At 39.1% G+C, this 20,644-nt stretch overlaps 1 protein-coding gene across 10 annotated transcripts in view; it reads right to left on the bottom strand.

Moving 5' to 3' along the window:
• Positions 1-459: 459 nt before the first annotated feature.
• Positions 460-20,644, bottom strand: part of cbfb (core-binding factor subunit beta) — a 32,334-nt gene continuing 12,149 nt past the window's right edge. The window contains exons 4-8 of one of the 10 annotated variants that reach the window (XM_079621165.1): positions 8,541-8,657; positions 8,315-8,435; positions 6,098-6,139; positions 5,754-5,801; positions 460-2,170 (exon numbers count right to left, since the gene is read on the bottom strand). In XM_079621165.1, the coding sequence (XP_079477291.1) occupies positions 1,923-2,170; positions 5,754-5,801; positions 6,098-6,139; positions 8,315-8,435; positions 8,541-8,657 (576 nt within the window). In that variant the 3' untranslated portion in view covers positions 460-1,922. Of the gene's footprint in view, positions 2,176-5,695; positions 5,802-6,097; positions 6,140-8,314; positions 8,436-8,540; positions 8,658-20,644 lie in introns of all 10 variants that reach the window. The other 9 variants (XM_079621164.1, XM_079621168.1, XM_079621169.1 and 6 more) reach the window with 9 other exon arrangements.

Below are 20,644 nucleotides of genomic sequence, written 5' to 3'. Positions count from 1 at the left end.
AAGGGGGAAATGAAAGCAATATCAACACAGAAATACACATTTCATCATAGCGGAACCTGATAATGAAACAAAGGTATACCTGCATCAATAACTTAAAGCAATTAAGAAAATAAACATTTTATTTATTAATTCATTACAAAAAAAGAGCCATCCACTACCTGGTGTGTATTTTGCCTTAATGCCAGCATTAAGTAAAGGGATGAGAGAGAAACTATAATAGAAGGCCAGCAAAGGGTATTTCTTTGATAGCATAAGACACATCTAAAGCAGAGAGTTGATCTGCAGGATTAAATTAAAGCAGGATTCTGTTTCGTGGATTCTGGTTTGGCAACTTCAAAATATATCCAGACCTCAATAACGTCCTGGTGCCCAGTCTCTGACCATTGTGTGGTATAAAAGCCCACTCCAACAACTATATAAAGCTTTAACGTTCTACTAAACCAGCATTAGCTTTCCCTCAACACTCAGACAACATGAACTTGCTCTTTATAAATACGCTCTCATTTGTGTATATTTGGTTTAAGCTAGAGGTAGGCCGTACCTTCTGACTACAGCATCCCTCCCAAATAATCATTCTTGACCTTTAAATGCTTAGGCCACTGACTGTGGGAAATAAAACAAAAAAACATACACATGAAATGACGAAATTATGTTAAACATTGGTTATACAAAATCAATTGTCAGAAGAGGTCAATTTATGATTGCTTCCATTTGTTGTTCATTTATGATAAAGAGTACATTGAGCAAGTGGTTTCTAACCTGTCTTTCCTTACTTACTTTTCTGTTTATCAGAAACTTTCCCTTTATAAATAGCATCTAGTCCACCCACACTGACTGTCCCAAAACACTACATCCTCTCAGACAGGGCTTTCATCAGCAAAACCGGGACCTTTCAACAAGGGGACGCACTAATGTCCTCTATTTGACCCGGTGGAAAATAACATTTTCTATCACAGGGTCTGTGAATTCATGATTGTATTTACTTGCATACACAGTACAACAGAGTCTGTTTGGAAGTGACTGATATATGATTTACAAATATCACTGTCATTTATTCTTTGGGTCTCCTTGGGTTGAGTCATATCTGGCATATATTGCAAATGGCATTGTTTATAATGACAAATAACTGCCTAAATTCCCCTGGTGGTTTTATATCAATGAGTTTTCATGTCAAAATATCACTAAAAACCAATGAAAAAATAAATTTAAATAATGTAGGTGGCAAAAAAGAAAAAGTAGAAGTGATATTTGATGAAGTGAAACTTTCTCCATTTTGGAGAATCATTTGAAATGATTGAAAAAAAGTATTAATTTTAAGAAGTCCAGAGTAAATTAGAATAGCAAAACACTATGAAAAGCCTGCTTAAAACGAACTACATTGACATTAATGACAGAGCAAGCAGATGCAGGGTGAAAAACTCTCATTTTGTGTAGAGCGCACTAACACTGACCTCAATATTCACTTCCTGCTGTTTGAAGCATGTTTTAACTGACTGTCACAGGAAGAGAGTGGAAGACAGAGCACATGGAGAAGAAAAGACCTCCTCATCCACAACATCAGCAGCCTCGTTCTAGATTTTTCTCTTTAGACATCAAAAAACGTTCTATTCTACTGCACAAATCTACCTAGCGACATTTACTAGCTTCTCCTACGTACAGTAGCACAAAGACAGACGTGTTTATATAGAGGAAATGAAAATACAAAAAGTAAACATCCTGACTTTCACACACAATACGAATAAAATAATTGAAAAATGCCATTTCATTACATAGGACAAAATAAGATGCCTTGCATAGGGGGAGGGAGGGGGGCTAAGAGCAAACATAGGTAGGAAAACCATGCATACCGAAAGGCGATATGGGGGACTTAAACTGAACGTATCACATAGTGCAAAAATCCCAAGAAGAAACGAGGGACTGAATCAAATGCGAATGAATCTCTGAGCCCAGCCCAACCCACCCAGCCCCGTCACCAGGCCGTTTCCCCAAACATCCCCACCGGTGTGGACTTTGGTCTGTCCTGTGATAAACAAGGCATCAGGAGATGAGATTGCTGTGGTGATGGAGGTCTTGTGACCCCATCCCTGCCCACTTTGGTGAATGCCGCTAGCGCATCTTGTGATCATCAGTGTTGCCCATGTTGGAGCCAGGGCTGGGGTCCTGCTGTCGCCTGGGCTGGGTCACACACACAATCACACATGCAAATACACGCACCCCAACAAACAAACCGAGACAGAGACAGAAATATAGTTAAAATGGTTGTGCTGTGATTGACTCGCTGACATGTTGGTTCTCAAACTAGAAACTAAGAGTAAGAGGTTGCAGCAACATTGCATATACAATAACAGAGTCAGATATTAAAAGTTTATGATCTTTAGATCTGTCTGGAAATTATAGATATATGATTCACAAACATTACTTTCATTTCAAATTGCCATTTACTTTTGAGGTTGAAAAACGTTTATTAGAGTCATATGGTATAAATTACTTATTTATAATGACAAACTGTATAAATTCAATGTGATTTTATATTGAATAAAGGAAGTTTTATGTCAAAAACAAAAGAAAACAAAAAGGGAAATAATGTAGATGTGTGGAACACTGTGGAAAGCCTGCTTAACACACACACCAGGACAGAGACAGAGTACAGTTATTTTCTGACATGTTAGTTCTCAGTCAACAAACAAACACAGGATGAGTAGAAAAGTTTGCAGCCCAAACATGCAATTGCTTTCCGTGTCCAGCAGAGGACGGCAGAGATCAACGTCAGTCTGGACGCTATAAATTGAGCAGCTTTATTTGGTTGAAGTGGCAGACATTAGTCATTAGTCAGGGGGAAGTCTTCAAATCACTAGCTTTAAAAATAAAGATATGACTGATGGCCTTGTCACAGATACATATGTTTATGTGCCTATGTCTAAATCTCTCCCTGACATAGATGTCTGAGCACAGACAGAGCAGACGGACAGACAGACAGGCAGACGGTGAGAGAAAGATAGACGAAGAGGCAGACATAGTGTATCTCACATAGTGTGAGGTCATCATCCATGGCAGCGGCGATTATAGCACACTCTAACCCATGAGCTACGCAATGCTGTTTTTACTCGACCCAACGCCTGGGAATCCCATCTTTAAGCGTATCCATTAACAGATCAAGCTGTTATTGCTGTCATACACACAGCACGAAGCAGTCTGGTGCACTGACGCACTGTAAATAATAAGCATTATCTAGCTGCTGACAACTTTGCTGAACTGCAGAATTAAACGTATTTGTTTAACAATGCACTGATTGTTATTTATCAACTAAGTTTGCGGTCAATAGTTTTTAAAGAAATTAACACTTTTATTCAACAAGGACATTAAATTGAGCAAGTGTGACAGTAAAGACATTTATAATGTTACAAAAGGTTTATATTTCAAATAAATGCTCTTCTTTTGAACTTTTTTATTCATCAAAGAATCTTGAAAAAAATTATCACGATTTTCACAACAAAAAATAATAATAATTGAGCAGCACAACTGTTTTCAACATTGATGTTTTAAATTATTTTAAATTGTAACAATAATAATAATTCACATTATTATAGTTTTTACTGTAGTTTTGATCCAAAAACAATCACACCGCTCCCAAACTTTACTATATAAATAATAATAAATAAAAATAATATAAAAATAACATATGTTTTATCATATTATTTATAACACTGTATTATTTTTAGTGCTGTCAAATCAATTAATCACAATTAATCGAATTTAACATAAGTTTGTGCTTACATAATACAGTGTATGTGTATATATATAGGCCTATATATATATATATATATAAAATATATGTGTGTGTGTGTGTGTGTGTGTATATATATGTATAAATATGTGTGTATACAATACACACAGACATTTACGTTTATAAAATAATATATATACACACATATTATGCAAACACAAACTTTTGTTATTTGCGATTAAGTAAAAATGTACCTATTTGACAGCACTAATAATTTGATATGATTTTTCACATTTTTAAACGAATGTGAAAGGTGACACAATAATGCTTCACAAAGCTTAAACCAACATAAGCTGGTTTGTTGGTCTTAGCTGATTTCAACTGGTCTCTTAAGTTGTTTAGCTGGGTGGCCAGATGGTCTACCACCTTAACCAGCTGAAAAATACCAGTCAACACACCAGGCTGACCAGACCAGGTTGGACCAACAAACCAGTTTAGGTTTGAGTTTAAGATGTTGTTTTCAGCGGGGCAATACATAATCTAAATGCTGGGCAAAAATAAGAGCACAAATCAAACTGCAGAAGATGTCATATATATCTTTAGGGCTTTATAAAGCACAAAAAGCATTTTTATGTTTGCTGCTTAGTATTTAAGCTTTGAAAAAGCACGTTTGTGTGGATGAGAGGACGAAGCATCGATCAAACGGAGCCCAGCTGAAGCACTCTCCTGTACCACAAGTCAATAGTGCTTAGATTCTGCTGGGCAGACAGCGCTGCTAATGAAAAAGATCAATACTAATGATATATTAATACTTTCACTGGCCCAACATCACTCATCCTCTAATCCCACCTGCAGTAAAGGCCTGGGTTTCATGAAAAATGGCCTATCTATTTTTCATCCATCTCTTTACCATCTATCACGCAGAAGGCCATTACCCTCTTCGATATCTTTCAGCTTTGATTCGCCCCCTTGGACTCCCTGCGTACACAAACAGTGACGGAACCGCATTAAGACGGAGGACAAATAAGTGCGTACGCAGAGCGAATGTTCCCCTTTGTCTCTTTTCCAGTGAGGTCGTAAGTCTCTAAATGCATTGTTTGCCTTTTCAAACAAACCTGGCCCACTTTCCCAGAAAACACTGTCTTTCTGCGGATCCAGACTGCCGTTGTGCTGCTTTTTATCCAATTACAGATGATGGAGTTTGACCACAGCTATGCGAGCGCCGTGTGGAGCGCGAAAGGCTCGGGGTTCGATCCATGCTCAAGGATTATTCGCTTTCCAAAATAAAGCCGACCGAACCGTGCAGCTCGAAAAACAAGCTCCGAACGAGGATCAGACTCCACACTGCTGGGATGAGAAAGCATGAATTATAGAATAATTACAGGGTTTCATTTTCCACCGCTCACAGTGACTTTGAGCTTTGAGGGAAAAATATTTGGCCCGTGAGTCACAGATCGCCTGACTGCAATGAGTAAGAAATTTGATTTTCATAAGCAGCCAGATCTATTTAAAAAAGAGACCTTGGCGTGATTGATTTTGGAAGAGAGGATGAAGAGTGTGTAAAGGAACGCCTGAGGGTGTAGATTAGGAGGGAGGAATATAAAGGCGGCGGTTCATAAGGGGAATCTTTCTGGTCATGTGCTGCCAAGCTGTGCCTGAGAGCTCCCAGAGGGCTTTGCAGCAGGGGAGTGGGTGGGCGGGGCAGTGAGGAATCTTGGGATGGAAGTCTGGTCTCCATTACAGAGGTCTGAGGAGAGCGAGCTGGGGGTCTCTCACGCCGGTTGTGTTTTTTGCACTTACAGTATAAGACCCAAGGTTGCTTATAGCAGCCTGAATTCCCACTTACACACACCTACGTGTAACACATATAGACACAGTAAATACACACACACAGAAGAATACATAAAGACACAGAGGTGCTCTTTCATGCACATGCTCTTGTGAAATACACACTCATGTTCACACACTTACAGACACAGACACGGTTTAGTGCATGACACAAGGATAGAGAGAAGCAGAGGAGACAGACCCTGGTCCTTGAAGGCCATCAGTCCCAGATTTTTGATGCCACAGGGTCCTAAAAAACACAATTTGGTTTTCATCTTAAGAGCGCAGTTTTGATTGATTGTAGAATGATTATATTTGAAGACTTACAATGCAAAGACACTTCATGCACTAAGCCATGAGCAAACAAGTAAAGGACTTCAATAGCTTACACGTACACAAACTCACATGGAGTACATTTATGCATGCATACAGAATACTACGAAACACACATGCCCTCCTTCATTATGCTTTTGTTCTGGATCATTTATAGTAAACAGAAAATCAAGGCAGCAGTTCACTACATAAAATCCTAAATTGTTGTCTTACCTCCTGAGTTATTAAATGACTGAGATGTGCCATCGGCATCTGCTAAATGACAAGTGATCAAATCAGTATTACCCCAGACAAGCTGTTTAGCTACGTCAAGAGCACTCACAACATGCAGGGAACAGGGAACAGACACAAATGATGTGAGGTGGCACTTATTTACCTGTTCCTGCCGTGCAATTTTGAAAGGAAACAGAATTTACAACTACCTTTTTTGACGTACAAATGCCAAAGTAAAAAATGTTCTAAAAAACGTTCATGTTAAAATGCTTTTTTAAAGCAATTTCTTACATTACTTTTAGAATTAATTCAATTCTTTAGGTTTAATAAAATAATTGAAAGGTCAAAAACAAGAACAGGAACAAAACGAAAAAATTCATGAAAATTAAAGCTACAATATGTCATTTTTATTCGCCGCTAAAGGGTCTCTAACCTCTTACAATATCAAAGGCGTAGGTTGATGATGCAGTGATAAGCGGAATGATGGGACTTGCTGTCATGCTGATGGATTTAATAATGTTTATGGATGAGTGAAAACAATCATGTTTTTTAACATGTGGTATGAAGCAGGTCGCGATTGCTAATAAGAGACAGATATCAGCGCCACACGCGAGTCCCGTGGATATAAAGGAATAAGGACATTTAATTCTACCGAACTACACGCAAGTGCTGAATTAATACTCACACTGGTCAGTTTAAATTAGTTTGAATTAAACTTGTGAGGTAACGCAGCGCTGTTTCACTTGGTCTAACATTACACTATCACACTAAACAGCATTTGAGTGTGTTGAAAGTTATAATGTTATTCTATGAGTTAGCTTGTTTGCTATATGAGACTAGCAGTAAGCTAGATCAACATTAGAATAACATACTGATCATATTCTAACATTTCATCATGTTGAGCTATATAACATTGATTAGTTTTATGTACATTTGCTCATCTGTCTAATAAAGTACATGCAAGGGCGGCGTCCCTGTCAAGTCGTGACTCGCGAAGCCAAGTCCAAGTTAGTCGCGGACGTGAAGCTCTCAGCATCTTGAAAACGCCACGCTGATATTGATCCTCGTTTTAGTTCTCCTTTTGTCCCAAAGTCTGCTTGCCATGGTCCATAATGTTTGAACGAAACAACAACAGCGTGCCGCTAGACGTTACACACTACGCAGTCGTCCACATCTGTCGCCATGGTTACTATGGCAGTACAAGCGGAAACCAGGGACAATGCGGATATTACGTCATTGACAGCCGACAAGTGAACAGGGACGGGCACTTTTTAAAATTGTGAATTTCTCTAAATTGATCATTTTTGGAAACATTTAGGATAATGGAAGTACACAATTGAAAGAAATATATAACACTGTGCAAGTGGTTCTTACATATTGTACCTTTAAGTACATAATACGTACATAATATATATATATATATATTATGTACGTATATATATATATATATATATATATATATTTATATATATATATATATATATATATATATATATATATTTCCATTACTGTAATGTGGAAAAATGCATAATAAATAAAGTTTAATTAATAAAAGTACATTATTATGTTACTTTGCTCTGCCTTTATGGTTTTTATTTTATTAAAAACACTGCCCTACAATAGTTCATAAAAATATTACCTATTGGAATCATCATCGAGAATAATAAGAATTACAACAAAAAACAACAACAACAACCTCAAAAGTAAAATGTCCGGATACATTACAATAATTACATATTTTGGGGAAAATGTGCTCAGTTGTCATGAATAAATAATGTGGCAATGCAGTAATCTCCAAATAATAGGCCTCATTTTATTTATGTAAAATAAAGTTTTTCTATTATGGAATGAAATCTGATCTAGACATGATTTTTTGAGATTCACTCAACCACTTTGGCTTGACCCATAAGAAAAGATGCCGGTGGCACCACTTTATCATCTCTCGGCTCAGGAGATACTAAAACATTTTTTAGTGAACTGCTCCTTAAAGCATCATATATTTTGGTAGTGGCAATCAATCAAAATATTAGCAAGAGGAATTAGGTAAAGATTATGCAAAAAAAGCACATACAGAACAGAAGTATTGTACATGCACAAGTGGAAAACGCATGTACACATTCACACGCACACACACAAACTAAGACCTACTGAGCTCTGTTACCAAAAAAATAAATAAAAAAGATTTTAAGCATGCACTAACTGATCGAAACTTCACACACTCCTCACTCACTCCAGCTCTCACCTCCAAGTCCTCACGGTGCGAGCGATCCCTGTCCTCGAAATCACGAGTCCTTCTGCGGGCTTCCTCAAAGGCTGCTTGGGCTAGAGCATCCTCCTGCTGTATAAACACACAAAAAGACAGGAAGCCAGGCGGCGGTCAGTCATTTCTGATGCACATAAGGAACAAGAGGCAGTTTGACAGCACAAGGTGGTTTATCTGTACCTGTGCTCTCTCATCATCATATTCCAGACAACCCATCCCATCCAGACGCTGAAGATCAATCCATCCTTTCCAGATCACACACACTCCATTCAGGATCATAGGAGCCTTCAGGTACACCTGCACACACGCACACACACTTAGTTATTATGGGTATTATGACATACACACCAGCACAATAACAACAACAATAATAAAAAGTAAAATGAGATGGAATCTGTGGAATGTGTTGCATATTCTGAGCAGATTTAGAAGGGAAATTTGAAGAATTTTGGAAAAATGTCCTAATTGCCGAGTGACATCTCATTAGTTTAGTCTGGATATATTACTTTAAGTATTTAATTTACAATTAAAAATGATTAATTATTAAATTAATACAATTCTTGAGGGGGAAAAACATAGTGAGTAGTAGTATGGCACAATGATTTATTTTTATTTTTTAAATATTTTGTAATATTTTTTAATTTTTTATAATTTTATTATTTATTTTATTATTTGACCAGAATCATTAAATGTAAGCTTTTGTTGAAAATGGAACTTGGCGCATGCATTTTAAACATTTTAAAAGGTTTTTAAAAGGTCCTTTCTTTTCTCTTTTTGTGTCACTGATTTATCTAACAACTACACGATACTACAGATATAATTAACTCTCCAGTAAACCCATCTTCTCCACCTACACAGACACAACAAGCGCTTGGAACAGGTGAAATGCCATAACCACCCACTCCACAGTTGTATCCGCTCATGAAAACCCCCTCTCAACGTCACACCTGGCTGTACAATGGTTCATTTGAATTGTAAAACACTTTGTGAGCTGTTCAGTGCAAGTCACTGCTGTAAACGGCCTCAAAACTGGACTGGACATATAAACATTTAACCATTACACTCTTTTCTGTCTCTTTATGTCCTATCTCAGTCTCAGCCCAGCCAATGTCTGTAGGGCAGCCTCCAATGTTTGTTTCCTGCGATGAGAGTGTTTATTTATAGAGGCCAGCGTAGTAGAGAGTAAGGGTACACCGATGCAGAGACAGGCAAAGCCTGTCTGAATTTATTTATACTGAGCGTGGCCAACGAGTGCACACGGCAGCGCAGGCGAGGACATGATTGCATCCGTGTGTGAGATGATGGGTGGGACTATGAATAAGACAAGGTGGACAAAGAGTGAGAGAGATGTTGAGAATGTGGAGACAGGGGTATATGACTGTCTGTCTGGCTCAGAGCCACAGGAATATCACATCTCTGCCACTGAGGAATCCAGGCTGAGACAAAAGCGTGCAGTCTGTCGGCCTGTGGGTGCTGTTTATTTCTGTAACTGCAGTGAAAGAGGCCAGCTATAAATGCATACGCATATGCACGTATCCTCAGCGTTACCCGCCAAAACCAACGAGCCACCCGAGTCACCAAATAAGAGCGAAGTTCCAAAAAGGTCGAGAAACACAGGAACACTGCGGTGTGTTGTTGGATACTCGACGTCCCCCACTGGGCGCTGGTGACTGCTGGAGCGACCTGCCAGACAAACACTCTCCGCCAAAGCAGACACAACATGAGCTTTGTCTGACTTTACTGCCGTCCTTTAAGCATCTGTGTGTATCTGTGTGTGTGTGTGGAGGAACTGCTTTTGGAGTCAGTTCAGGGGGTAAACTGCTGTCTGCCCTGGTTTCATAACCCACTAAATTCACCACAGCGATGTGAATGTCGTCTGGCATAAATATAGCTCACCAATTCATTTATCAAACACTAACTTTCCTATTCGAGAAAAAAGGGTACATGGTTTAATAAATATACACTACACAAAGAAGTATCTTATGATCACCAATGCTGCATTTATATGATCAAAACTACAAAAAAAACAATAATACTGTGAATTATTATTATGATATGTTTTAATATTAATATATTATAATAATACGTGTTGTATTTTTTCCCTCTGTCAAATTGATTAATCGTAATTAATCGTAATTAAAAGTTTTTGTTTACATAATGTGTATGTTTATTATATATATATATAATTTGTGTGTGTGTGTGTGTGTGTGTGTGTGTGTACGTATACGTATATATACGTATACAGTATACACACAGACATATATGTACATTTTTTAAAATACAATAATACAAACACACACACACACACACACACACACACACACATATGTAAATGTTGCCGACTTTTAATGTTTTATACGGTTGTGTATATAGACACTTAATCGCATGACTGTTACACTAAACATCATATATAACATAGATGAGAAGTGATAAATATGCCATTCAAAATGTGTGTGAATTCAAATAAACAATCACCTTGTCAACCTAAAACATCTTATTGCTTATGGCTGCTTAGATTAAGCAAGGATTAGGTCTTAGTTCAATTGGGACATTTAAGTAGCTTTTATAAACGTGCCTTAGAAAAAAAAATGACTGTGTGCCTCTTGAAACAAAACAATGGCAGTGCCATATTTTAAGATATATGCATTTTAGTCTGGGACTAGGCTTAAGCCTTGTCTGTGAAACCGGGCATCAATCTTTTTAAAAGTATTTCCATGTGTATATCCACCTCGGATGTAAAAACATCAGTCCAAAGAAAGTGATATGAAAAAACATGTGAGTATTTTCACACCTGAGGAAACGGCTGCTTTCCTGTCAGCAGTGAAGGGCTTTTCTGACTATGTTCCCTTTCTAAAAACCTCTCTGGAACCGTTTCCCAAGCTCAGCTCCGTGTGCCTCTTCCACCCCCACCTGCCCTCCTGAAACTCCTTCCCCATGTTTCCTCACAGGATGTGCCGTCGGCTGTGATCTGTGTCCCCCTCAGCAGTAAAACACAGGTAGGAAAAATAAAGCCAGCTCAGTTCTGCAGCAGTTTATCTAAACATCAGTGAAGCCCACGAGTCAACGGTCTGACTGAAATCATATCCTTAGCCACACTGTGATTTCAGCTTAAAAGATGCAGGCTCATGAATACTCATGTAGAGATAATGCTAGGAAATGTTTACAGTGTAATTAAAGAGCAAATTTAAAACAAAGTGCTGAGGAATCAAAAAAGCACAATATTCCAAACATAGCTGAAATATAATATCTCAGAGGGACGGAAGAAAAAATCATCCATTTCTGAGAAGCGCGGAACAATGGGCCATACATCTGAAATAAATGCTGAATATGAAACCTACATGTATTTTTATCATTTCGGATTCTTTTTTTCTCTCGTCTGTCCAACTCAAACAGTTTCTTCTCCCAACAAATACAGGCCTTATAGCCATTAATAACATATTTAAAAAGCCTTCCTGGGCTTCATCCAGAAAGAACATTCATAACTCCATCAGCCTAAACACACAGTTTTCATTGGAGCCAAACCAACAATGCAGACATATGAGAAAAGCAGTTCTCTTGCTCTTCCTCTGCTGTTTTTCATTGGGTATTTCTGGGAGGTGATGAGTTGTCAAGCCACCCCCTGAGGATCAGTGAAGACCCAGGTAAGAGAGCAGGGGTGGATGGGTAGTTACACTCAGGTCATGGTTCACGTGTGCGTGTGTGTGTGTGTGTGTGTGTGTGTGTGTGTGTGTGTGTGTGTGTGTGTGTGTGTGTGTGTGTGTGTGTGTGTGTGTGTGTGTGTGTGTGTGTGTGTGCGCGTGCGTGTTAGGGATGTTTCCGTCCTAAAGTGGTTCCCCCAAGAAGACTGCAGATCTTTCATTCATAGTTAAAGTCAACATGAATTGCCATTTGCAACATATTTGACTTGTGTAATGTGATGTATTTTAATTGTGATGTATGTTGGGTGGGACTTGATTTTTATCCATCGGGAATTGATTAGATTGGGAAAAGTGGGAGGTACTGTACATACCACATTGGAGCCAGACCGAAAGATAGATTGCAGCAGAAACATCCATTCAGAAGAAGAGCAAAGTATTTTTTATTTAATAATTATTTATTTAATAAACCGTGATACATTTTTTTCAGGATGTAAGAGGATTGTTCAGGATGTTTCATTTTTTACTGTCACTTTTTGAATCATAAATTCTTATTAACCCCAAACTTTAGTGTACATCTTTCAAAGCTTCATGTTGCGCATTATCACCAACTAAAATTTTATTTTCATCTACTAAAACATCCCATCCCTTTATAGTCAATTTCCTCAAATCTATGAATATGAAGAGTCGCAACAATAATAATAAAAAATGTTATTCTGTGGAATAACATGCACTGAATTATTTACACTATTATTTACACTAAGACCAGGAATATGTATTAGCAAAATAAATGGGGTACATTTTTAGTTCAGGAAACACTACAACCATCTTCTAAAGTCTACAATCTGTGCTCATTGAAGACCACGGGCCATATTTAACAAATAAACGTGTGCGAGATATGAAATGGGAAAGACTGGAGGTACAGTAGAGACGGTGCTGGGTGGGGCAGCTGTAAGGATAAGACACAGAGGATCTGTGTGTGTTTGTGGAGCTGAGCAGAGGCGGGAGGGGGTGCGAGGGAGCGAGTAAACACTGGGATTGAATTTAGCCACGGAGGCTTTTGATTCAGACAGCCAAAACAATCCCGGGACCTGCACACAGCCTATAGGCCCCAGACAAGACAGACGGGTTAACATGCATCTGTTCATCAACCTCTTTCTCTCCTGCCCTCTATATCGCTCTCTTTTACTCTGTCTGCCTCTCTTTACACTTCTTAGATTAAGTAAACAGTCCTCGTACCTGTAGCGCTTTAAAAATGTGGGTCTCACTGATGTCTTTTGTCTGTGTCACTGTGCCATGACTGAGTCAGAGCGACATCAAAGTCTTTCTCTTTCTTACAAACACAATAGCGCAGTCAGAGAGAGCGGTCTGAACATGTTCTTCCCCCCGAGTTTACATGTGCGTATCAGTGTGTTGAGACATGAGGGAGATATGCACAATGCACAGCAAATTAAGTTGACTAACTACACACACTTCTCACTGTGTGAACTGATTTCTCCAATGTGTTTATCTATGATACAGTACAAATGTTAGTTAGTCAAGTGTTCAGTCACTCCCAGCAGATGCGCGTGGCATCATCCGGCATTCAAATTTAATGTATTTGCATATTTATCCACTTTTATTTTTTCATTATTATTGGTTGCCACATATGGTAATTTTGACCAAGACCAGGAAATAGGAATTAAACAAAGATTAAGTTGAAAGCAATTCAGGAAGTTTATACAAAATAATACACCCTTCTTTTGGTGGATGTAAGATTTTATATGTTTTTGTAGGAAGTATCATTATGCTCAGTGAGACTTCATTTACAGTATTTGATAAAAAAAAAAAAAAAAATGTATTTAAAATTTAAAAAATTTAAATGTATTTTATTCCTGTGATGTCAACTGTGATGTGGTACTTTGATTTCATAGACCAATCGGTCTGCGCAGCATCGCTTCAAGTCAAGCATACATTAATTCAGGAACAAAACCAACAAACGAGTCACTGAATTATTAATTCAACTGATTTGTTAAAAACGCTGATTCATTCAGAAACATAACTGTTTTTGCTCAGAAACGGTTCTTTGGTGGCTTTGTTCAAAATAACCGACAATATTGTGCCTAGAATGTAAGTTATTCAATATTAACTCCTTGTTTACTCTTCCTTACTGAACTGTTGTATTAAGAAAAATTACACATTATATAATTTTTCCATCAGATATCACAGCCATGCAGAAATACAGCACTTTTGCTGTATGATGAGATATTGCTTAATTCTAAAATGACAATTTTTTGTAAAATTTAGTAAAACTAATGAATATGACAAGACAAAATTGCCACTGATATTAAGTGCTCTAGTCTATTTATTTATATTTTTTTCTATTGCTGTCAGAAATATACACACATTTGTATTGTAGACCTACTGCAAACAAAATACCGGTAGCTTCAATATGGAGTTTAAACCAAAAGTTCGGAAGGAGATGTCAATAAACATACAAATATAGAAGCGTTCTTTCTCGCGTGACTGTTTCTCCGGCATCCCACAACCACTCCATCTCCACCTTTATTTTTAATTTTGACTACATATAAACCAACTTTAAGTATCCATTGAGTTATGTAGAGGCATGCAGCAAATTCATTTGTGATTTCACAGCCAAATATCTGCATGCTGACTCATATAAAACCTGTCAGCAGGGAACAACTGAACGACAAGGCTTGTAATTTGGGTCTAAAATTATATAGAGTGTGTGTCCTGGTTATCAGGAGCCCCCCCCACTGACTGCTTTTGCCGAATGTGACATCAACCCAGCAGGGATACCTGGAGGTTTAATCACTGTGGGAGTCTGCATTAAACAGGTCATTAAAAGACAAAATTAGACTATCAATGATTAGACAAAAACAGAGATATAGAGACTGAGAAAACAGGAAGTGCAAACTCGAGACATGCCACCTAGTGGGTGACATCCTGTTTCCCACCATGCACCTCTCCAGGGAGCACGGGCTTATGAGGAGGAGGACAAAGACGCAGGGGGGAAGGGACACATCAGTGGCAGATGTGCAGCCAACAACCATGTGGAAATGATCAATGCGACCAATTAGAGGCACACACAGCACTCCTCAATCTAGTGTGCATGCGAGTGCGTACGCTTGTGCACTACTTAGGCAACACCTCATGTACGTTTCCAGCCAGTAGCGTTCTGTCTTTACCACTCGAAAGTATTTTCGCAGAGGTAAACAAATAATCCAGAATAAATTATAAAATGAAAACAGGAGCTGAAAGGCGTTGTCAGATGTGGGGTGAGTTTGTTTTTCTGCTAGATACATAAGCGCTCCCACGTTCTTGCAGTTTTGCAGGGCTATTTCTAGCCTGACTAGCACAGGGGTTTCATTTACGAGCAGGCCAAACCCGAGTCCTTCCCAGGGTGCTTTGGGGCAAGGGGAGGCTTCGGCACGCTCTCATATGGACCTGAATCCCACGCTTCACAAACGAAGCCCTGCCTCCCACACACACACTCTCCTCTAAAATGATTTCCACATCTGTAGAGACAGCCAGAGTTTTTTTTTTAAGTGCAGCTACATGGAGAAGGAAAAAAAGTGGAGGGGAGAGTAGAAAACGGTTTGACCACAGACTTCCTCCTCAAAAATGAAACGTCAGCTCCCACATCCCCTATACCCTGGCGTATGACACTCAAAAACGCACGCACTGCCAGCCCCCTGTATGCATTCATGCGTCCCTAGATTTATGAATAATATACGAATAAAATATCGGAACACAAACGAGATTTTGAAGTGAATAAACAAACTCACTAACTCCTAGCATAAGTTTAATGTTATTATACTAAAGTCACATAGTGCTACTGATTCAGGCTACTTCATTGTCCTCACATCTACGCAGGAAATGAGATGAAACCAGCAGAACGTTACTTGCGCAGCAGCCAATAGTGGCAGCCAAGAACCGTCATCTCTTCAGAGAGAAAAAGAAAGTGAAATGGATAGAGAGAAGTGTAGGCCACACACAGCACACCATCAGATCTACTGCGACTGTTTAAGCACGCACACACACACACACACGCACGCACGCACGCACGCACGCACGCACACACACACACACACACACACACACACACACACACACACACACTGCTGGTAGGCCTAAACAAATGCCTTTAATTGGAAGGCACTAATTGAAAGGAGAGTTTAAAAGATCTTTGAAGAGAAAAACCCTGATTGGGAATTTGTTTACCACAACTACAGTACAGCTTCTGCTGTAGACCAGAAAGAAATGTATTGAGAGTTATAGTACAGACAGGGATCTCTTCTATTAGTTCCACTTTAATTTTTTCATAGAACAATTAGATCTCAGATGAAAATTGCTGCTCAAGTGTGACAGTGTTTTGTTTTCATTTGAATAGAATTTGGACTAAAAAGTAAATTTTTGCAAATTTCTAATTATACTCTAAAAACAGTGAACAGTAGTGTAGCTCACTAGTCTGGTCTTGGAAGAATCTTGAGAAATATTTGGGTTCATAAACAAATTTCTAAGTGAAAACCCTGAAATGAAGGGGACAAATGAAAGTGTTCTGCATTTAATCTCCGTGCCGCAGAAACAACTGGGATATTAAAGTCTCACTTCAATTCTGAAGACAGATTACAGATTCAGTTGTGACTCATATGCATCTAAACTAAAATGGATTTGAAATTAACTGAATTAAAATGGATCTGAAAGTGGGAGTTCTGATGAATTAAAATAATATGAACTGTAATGAATTGGGCAAAAGTGAACTGAATTGAATGACCCAGTGCTGTGGTAAGGTGTGTGACTGGCGCACTGGCAGGCTGTCCCTCGTTCAGACACGTGCCAGGCCATCATCAGCAGATTTGCAACATGTGAGGGAAAAGAAAACCAGCAGAGGAGCGTTTGAAGCCAAGAGAGGAGGAAGCCGGTTCTGTATGAGGGGGGCAGAACACACACACACACACGCACACACACACAAACTTACACGAAGGCTGACAGAGGGGCATTGTGTCCCCACACCTCATGAGTGGAGCTTTCTGTGAGGAAGAGAGTGTGTGTTTGTGTGTGATCCCACATGAGTGCTAATTATGCGGCAGTTGCTGATCACTGGATTATTCACACATACTGACATAATGTGTCTGACAAAACTCCGTCTGTGTGTGTGTGTGTGCGCGCGCATTTCTCAGACATCTCTATATGTGAGTCAGTGCCCTCAAAAGGCCTTTCCTGGACTTTCCCTCTTTTTGTTCAGTAAAAGAGCTTTATTTCACATGTCACAGTAAGTGCTGTATCAGCTCTGTGACTCAAATATGATTTGTCACAGAACAGTGGTAAAACAACAAAGACAAGTTGTTACTGACCCACTGCCCATATCTTTTCTACACTCTAAAAAAATGCTTGGTTGTTTCAACTCAAATTTGGGTCAAATATATGGACAAACCCAGCCGTTGGGTTACATTTTTCAATTTAAAATGTTAACCCAACGGTTGGGTTCGTCCATATTTGACCCAAATTTGGGTTAAAACAATCCAGCATTTTTTAGAGTGTAGACGAGCATGAATGTCTATAGTGGTCCAGGCTTGTTTGTGCTGGTTGGTACATGTCTAGATGGTGGACCAGCATAGCCATGCTGTTAAGTTGGTTGACCAGTATGGTCTTTCTGTGTGAAGGTGGTTCACCAAAGTAATATTTGGTTAACATAATTAAGCTGTTTTTACCCACCAGCAAGAGCGTGAAGGCACGTGCGACAAAAAAGACGTCATTATGTGAATGGGTGAATGTGAGGCAATATGTAAAGCGCTTTGGTGGCCATGGGTCTGTTAAAGCGCTATATAAATCCAGTCCATTTACCATTTACCATTAGGTGGTCGTGCGCGAAACCCTATTTCGCATGCCGGTATGCACTGCATTTTTTGTAACTTTGCGCATGCTCCACTTCCAAAGATGCACGACTTTGATTAATTGTCTAAATGAATTGCTTACATTTACATTGTTGTTTAATTTAGTTTTATGCATATGTATATATATTGACATTTTCCAATGTCAATCTCAATGATTGGGTTTTTTCATGATTCTTTAGCTCTTTTGTTGAGGGTTTGGTGAAGTGTAAAAACAAACATCGTCACGTGTGTACCTCACTTCCTGATGGTTTAGACTCGAGGACAATTACTCCAAGTCACCCCCTGTCGTTTCAAAGAACAACGGCAAGCGCGCCAAGTATAAACGCTTCGTTCGTTTGGGGAGGAGCGTGTGCAGTTAGCGGAGGCTCGCGGTGCAGAGCCAGGCGAAAGTATAGGCTTAAGAGCCCTCCTGTCGTCCATCCTAGTTGTCATACACTTGCTTGACTCATGGCCCTGAAATCAGGATCCTCCTCCTCAACAAAGACATGACATACAACTCTCCGTGCACTCAGAGAGACAGTCATATCTGTGTGTGTATGAGTAAGAGCAAGCAAAAGGCAGCTGTCCTTTCAATAAAGAGATACTAACAGGCCCCAAGGACACACACACACACACACACAGCAGAGGTACAACACGTAGAAAAGAGAGGGAGGGAAGGTTAACATTTAAGTGGGAGGTGTAGCTAGCTACAATCCTGATATCTTACAAAACTGACGCACAAATCCATCTCACCTATATTCTCACTCAATGCATAGGTATATCTATCCATCCACATATCCATCTGTTAGCCACTGTGTTCACATTAAAGTTTTCCAGACTAGGTGACACTGTTCAGACACAAACAAAGTGTCTGTGAGGTTGCAGTTGAGCTCCTACACACACACACACACACACACCCACACACAAAACAGGTGCGGCCCGGTGCAGGTGTTGAGCACGCCTAGGCAAAGCAGCCGGAGAGATAGAGCATGCGTTTCTGTGTAATCAGAGAAGGGCAGAAACTAAACGTTTGCAGTATTGTTTCAGCGACACACGCTCCAGACACTCCCACACGCACATATCCAAATTAACCGACAAAAGCCCTCTTTTGTTAATGCACTCGCACAGAGGAAGACAGAAGCCCCACAGGCCTGAAGTTCTCTGCCCACGCCACCTGCCACAAACACAAAGACAGAGGGGTGTCCGTCCATTAGGGTCGTTCTGGCTCTCTGTCTCCACCCACAAATCCCTACAACCTACAATTAGGCTACACCTTTCTTCATCAGGATAACCCCCCTTTGGCTAGCTCTGATACATACTCTGCCACACACAAACACAATTGTTTTAGCAAACATAAGCATAAAAAACAAACTACTTAGGCTCATTTAAGAGAGCAATGCGAACATACATTTTCAGCAGCCATAAGTCATAGTCTTTAGTCTCACATGAATCATTCTAATATGCTGATTTGCTGATCAAGAAACATTTCTTACTATAATTGATGTTGAAAACAGTTGTGCTTGATACTTTTGTAATATAGCTTTTATCAAGATTCTTTGATGAATAGAAAGTTCAAATAAACTAAAGAAATATATTTTAAATAAAAGTATTATTTTTTAAAAAGATATTGTATTTAAGATCAAATAAAAATTTATAAACAACAGAAATATAGAATAAAATCGTTAAAAAAAAGAAACAGAAAAGTTGTCCACGTAACTGCTTTGAAATGACACTTGGGAATCAAATGGTGGCTGGCTTTGTCTGTTCAAGTCTCCAAACAATACAGTTTCTGCTGACACTGATGGTCTTGATTGTAAAAGTGAATCTTGGAAAGAAAAGGCCAGACCTTGGCAACGTGTCCCAGCCACACTGTCTCTGTCTGTGCTTTCTTTTCTGTCCTCTCAAAATAAGAGTTTTGAGATTGAATTTAACTTTAGAAACTTATTTACAGATTGGACAGATGCATTGGAAAAATACACTTCAATTTGAACGTAATTCAATTACACTTGTACTACAGTAAAGGCATTTGTTTCCAATCATCTATATGATCTATGTGAATCTTAATGCTGTATGATAGATGTAGATATTGAATGGAACACAAATTGGACTTCAGATGCAGGACATTTTATTCTAATCATATGCTGCCATGGCCTATGTTTAAAAGCTATGTAAGCACCAAAACCAATTTTCAAAATCATTTCATTGTTGATGAAAAAAACCCGGCATAAAGTGTGTGTCTGCTTGCGTGAAACATGCAAACTCACAAATGCAACCAGAAATAAGTATGCATGTCACAACATGAGAGTAGGGAGATGTGAGTGGACACTGACCGCGCCGGTCGCCCACCTGTGTCCTGAGAGGAGGCTCTTTCCTGGAATCAGCCAACAGGAATGAAAAACCACACAGAGCTGCTGTATTTCTCACCTGGACCCTTCTACAAGTGTAGAATAAAATAACCTCAACCCCCAAAAAAGATCTGGCTCAGTCAACAGCACTGTCAAAGACAGAGTCAAGAACAAAAGGCTCTCACAAAGACTCGAGGTACCACCAACACTTAGGCTACAGCCCTGGACCTGCCATTCCCATTCACTCTAACATCACATATGCTAATATTGTTCATCTATCTTTTCTCAATTCTTGTTGTTGCATGCCTTAAAATCTATATATGTAATGGATAATCCACGGCTAGGTGTGCATTACATGATTTGAATGCATGACGTAGAGGCAAAGAACCAGATGCGTTAAAATCGTGTAATACACACCTGTGGATTAT

The sequence above is a fragment of the Phoxinus phoxinus genome (genome assembly GCF_949152265.1).
Source record: "Phoxinus phoxinus genome assembly, chromosome: 8".
Classification (NCBI taxonomy): domain Eukaryota; kingdom Metazoa; phylum Chordata; class Actinopteri; order Cypriniformes; family Leuciscidae; genus Phoxinus; species Phoxinus phoxinus.
This window is presented reverse-complemented; position numbering and strand designations above follow the sequence as displayed.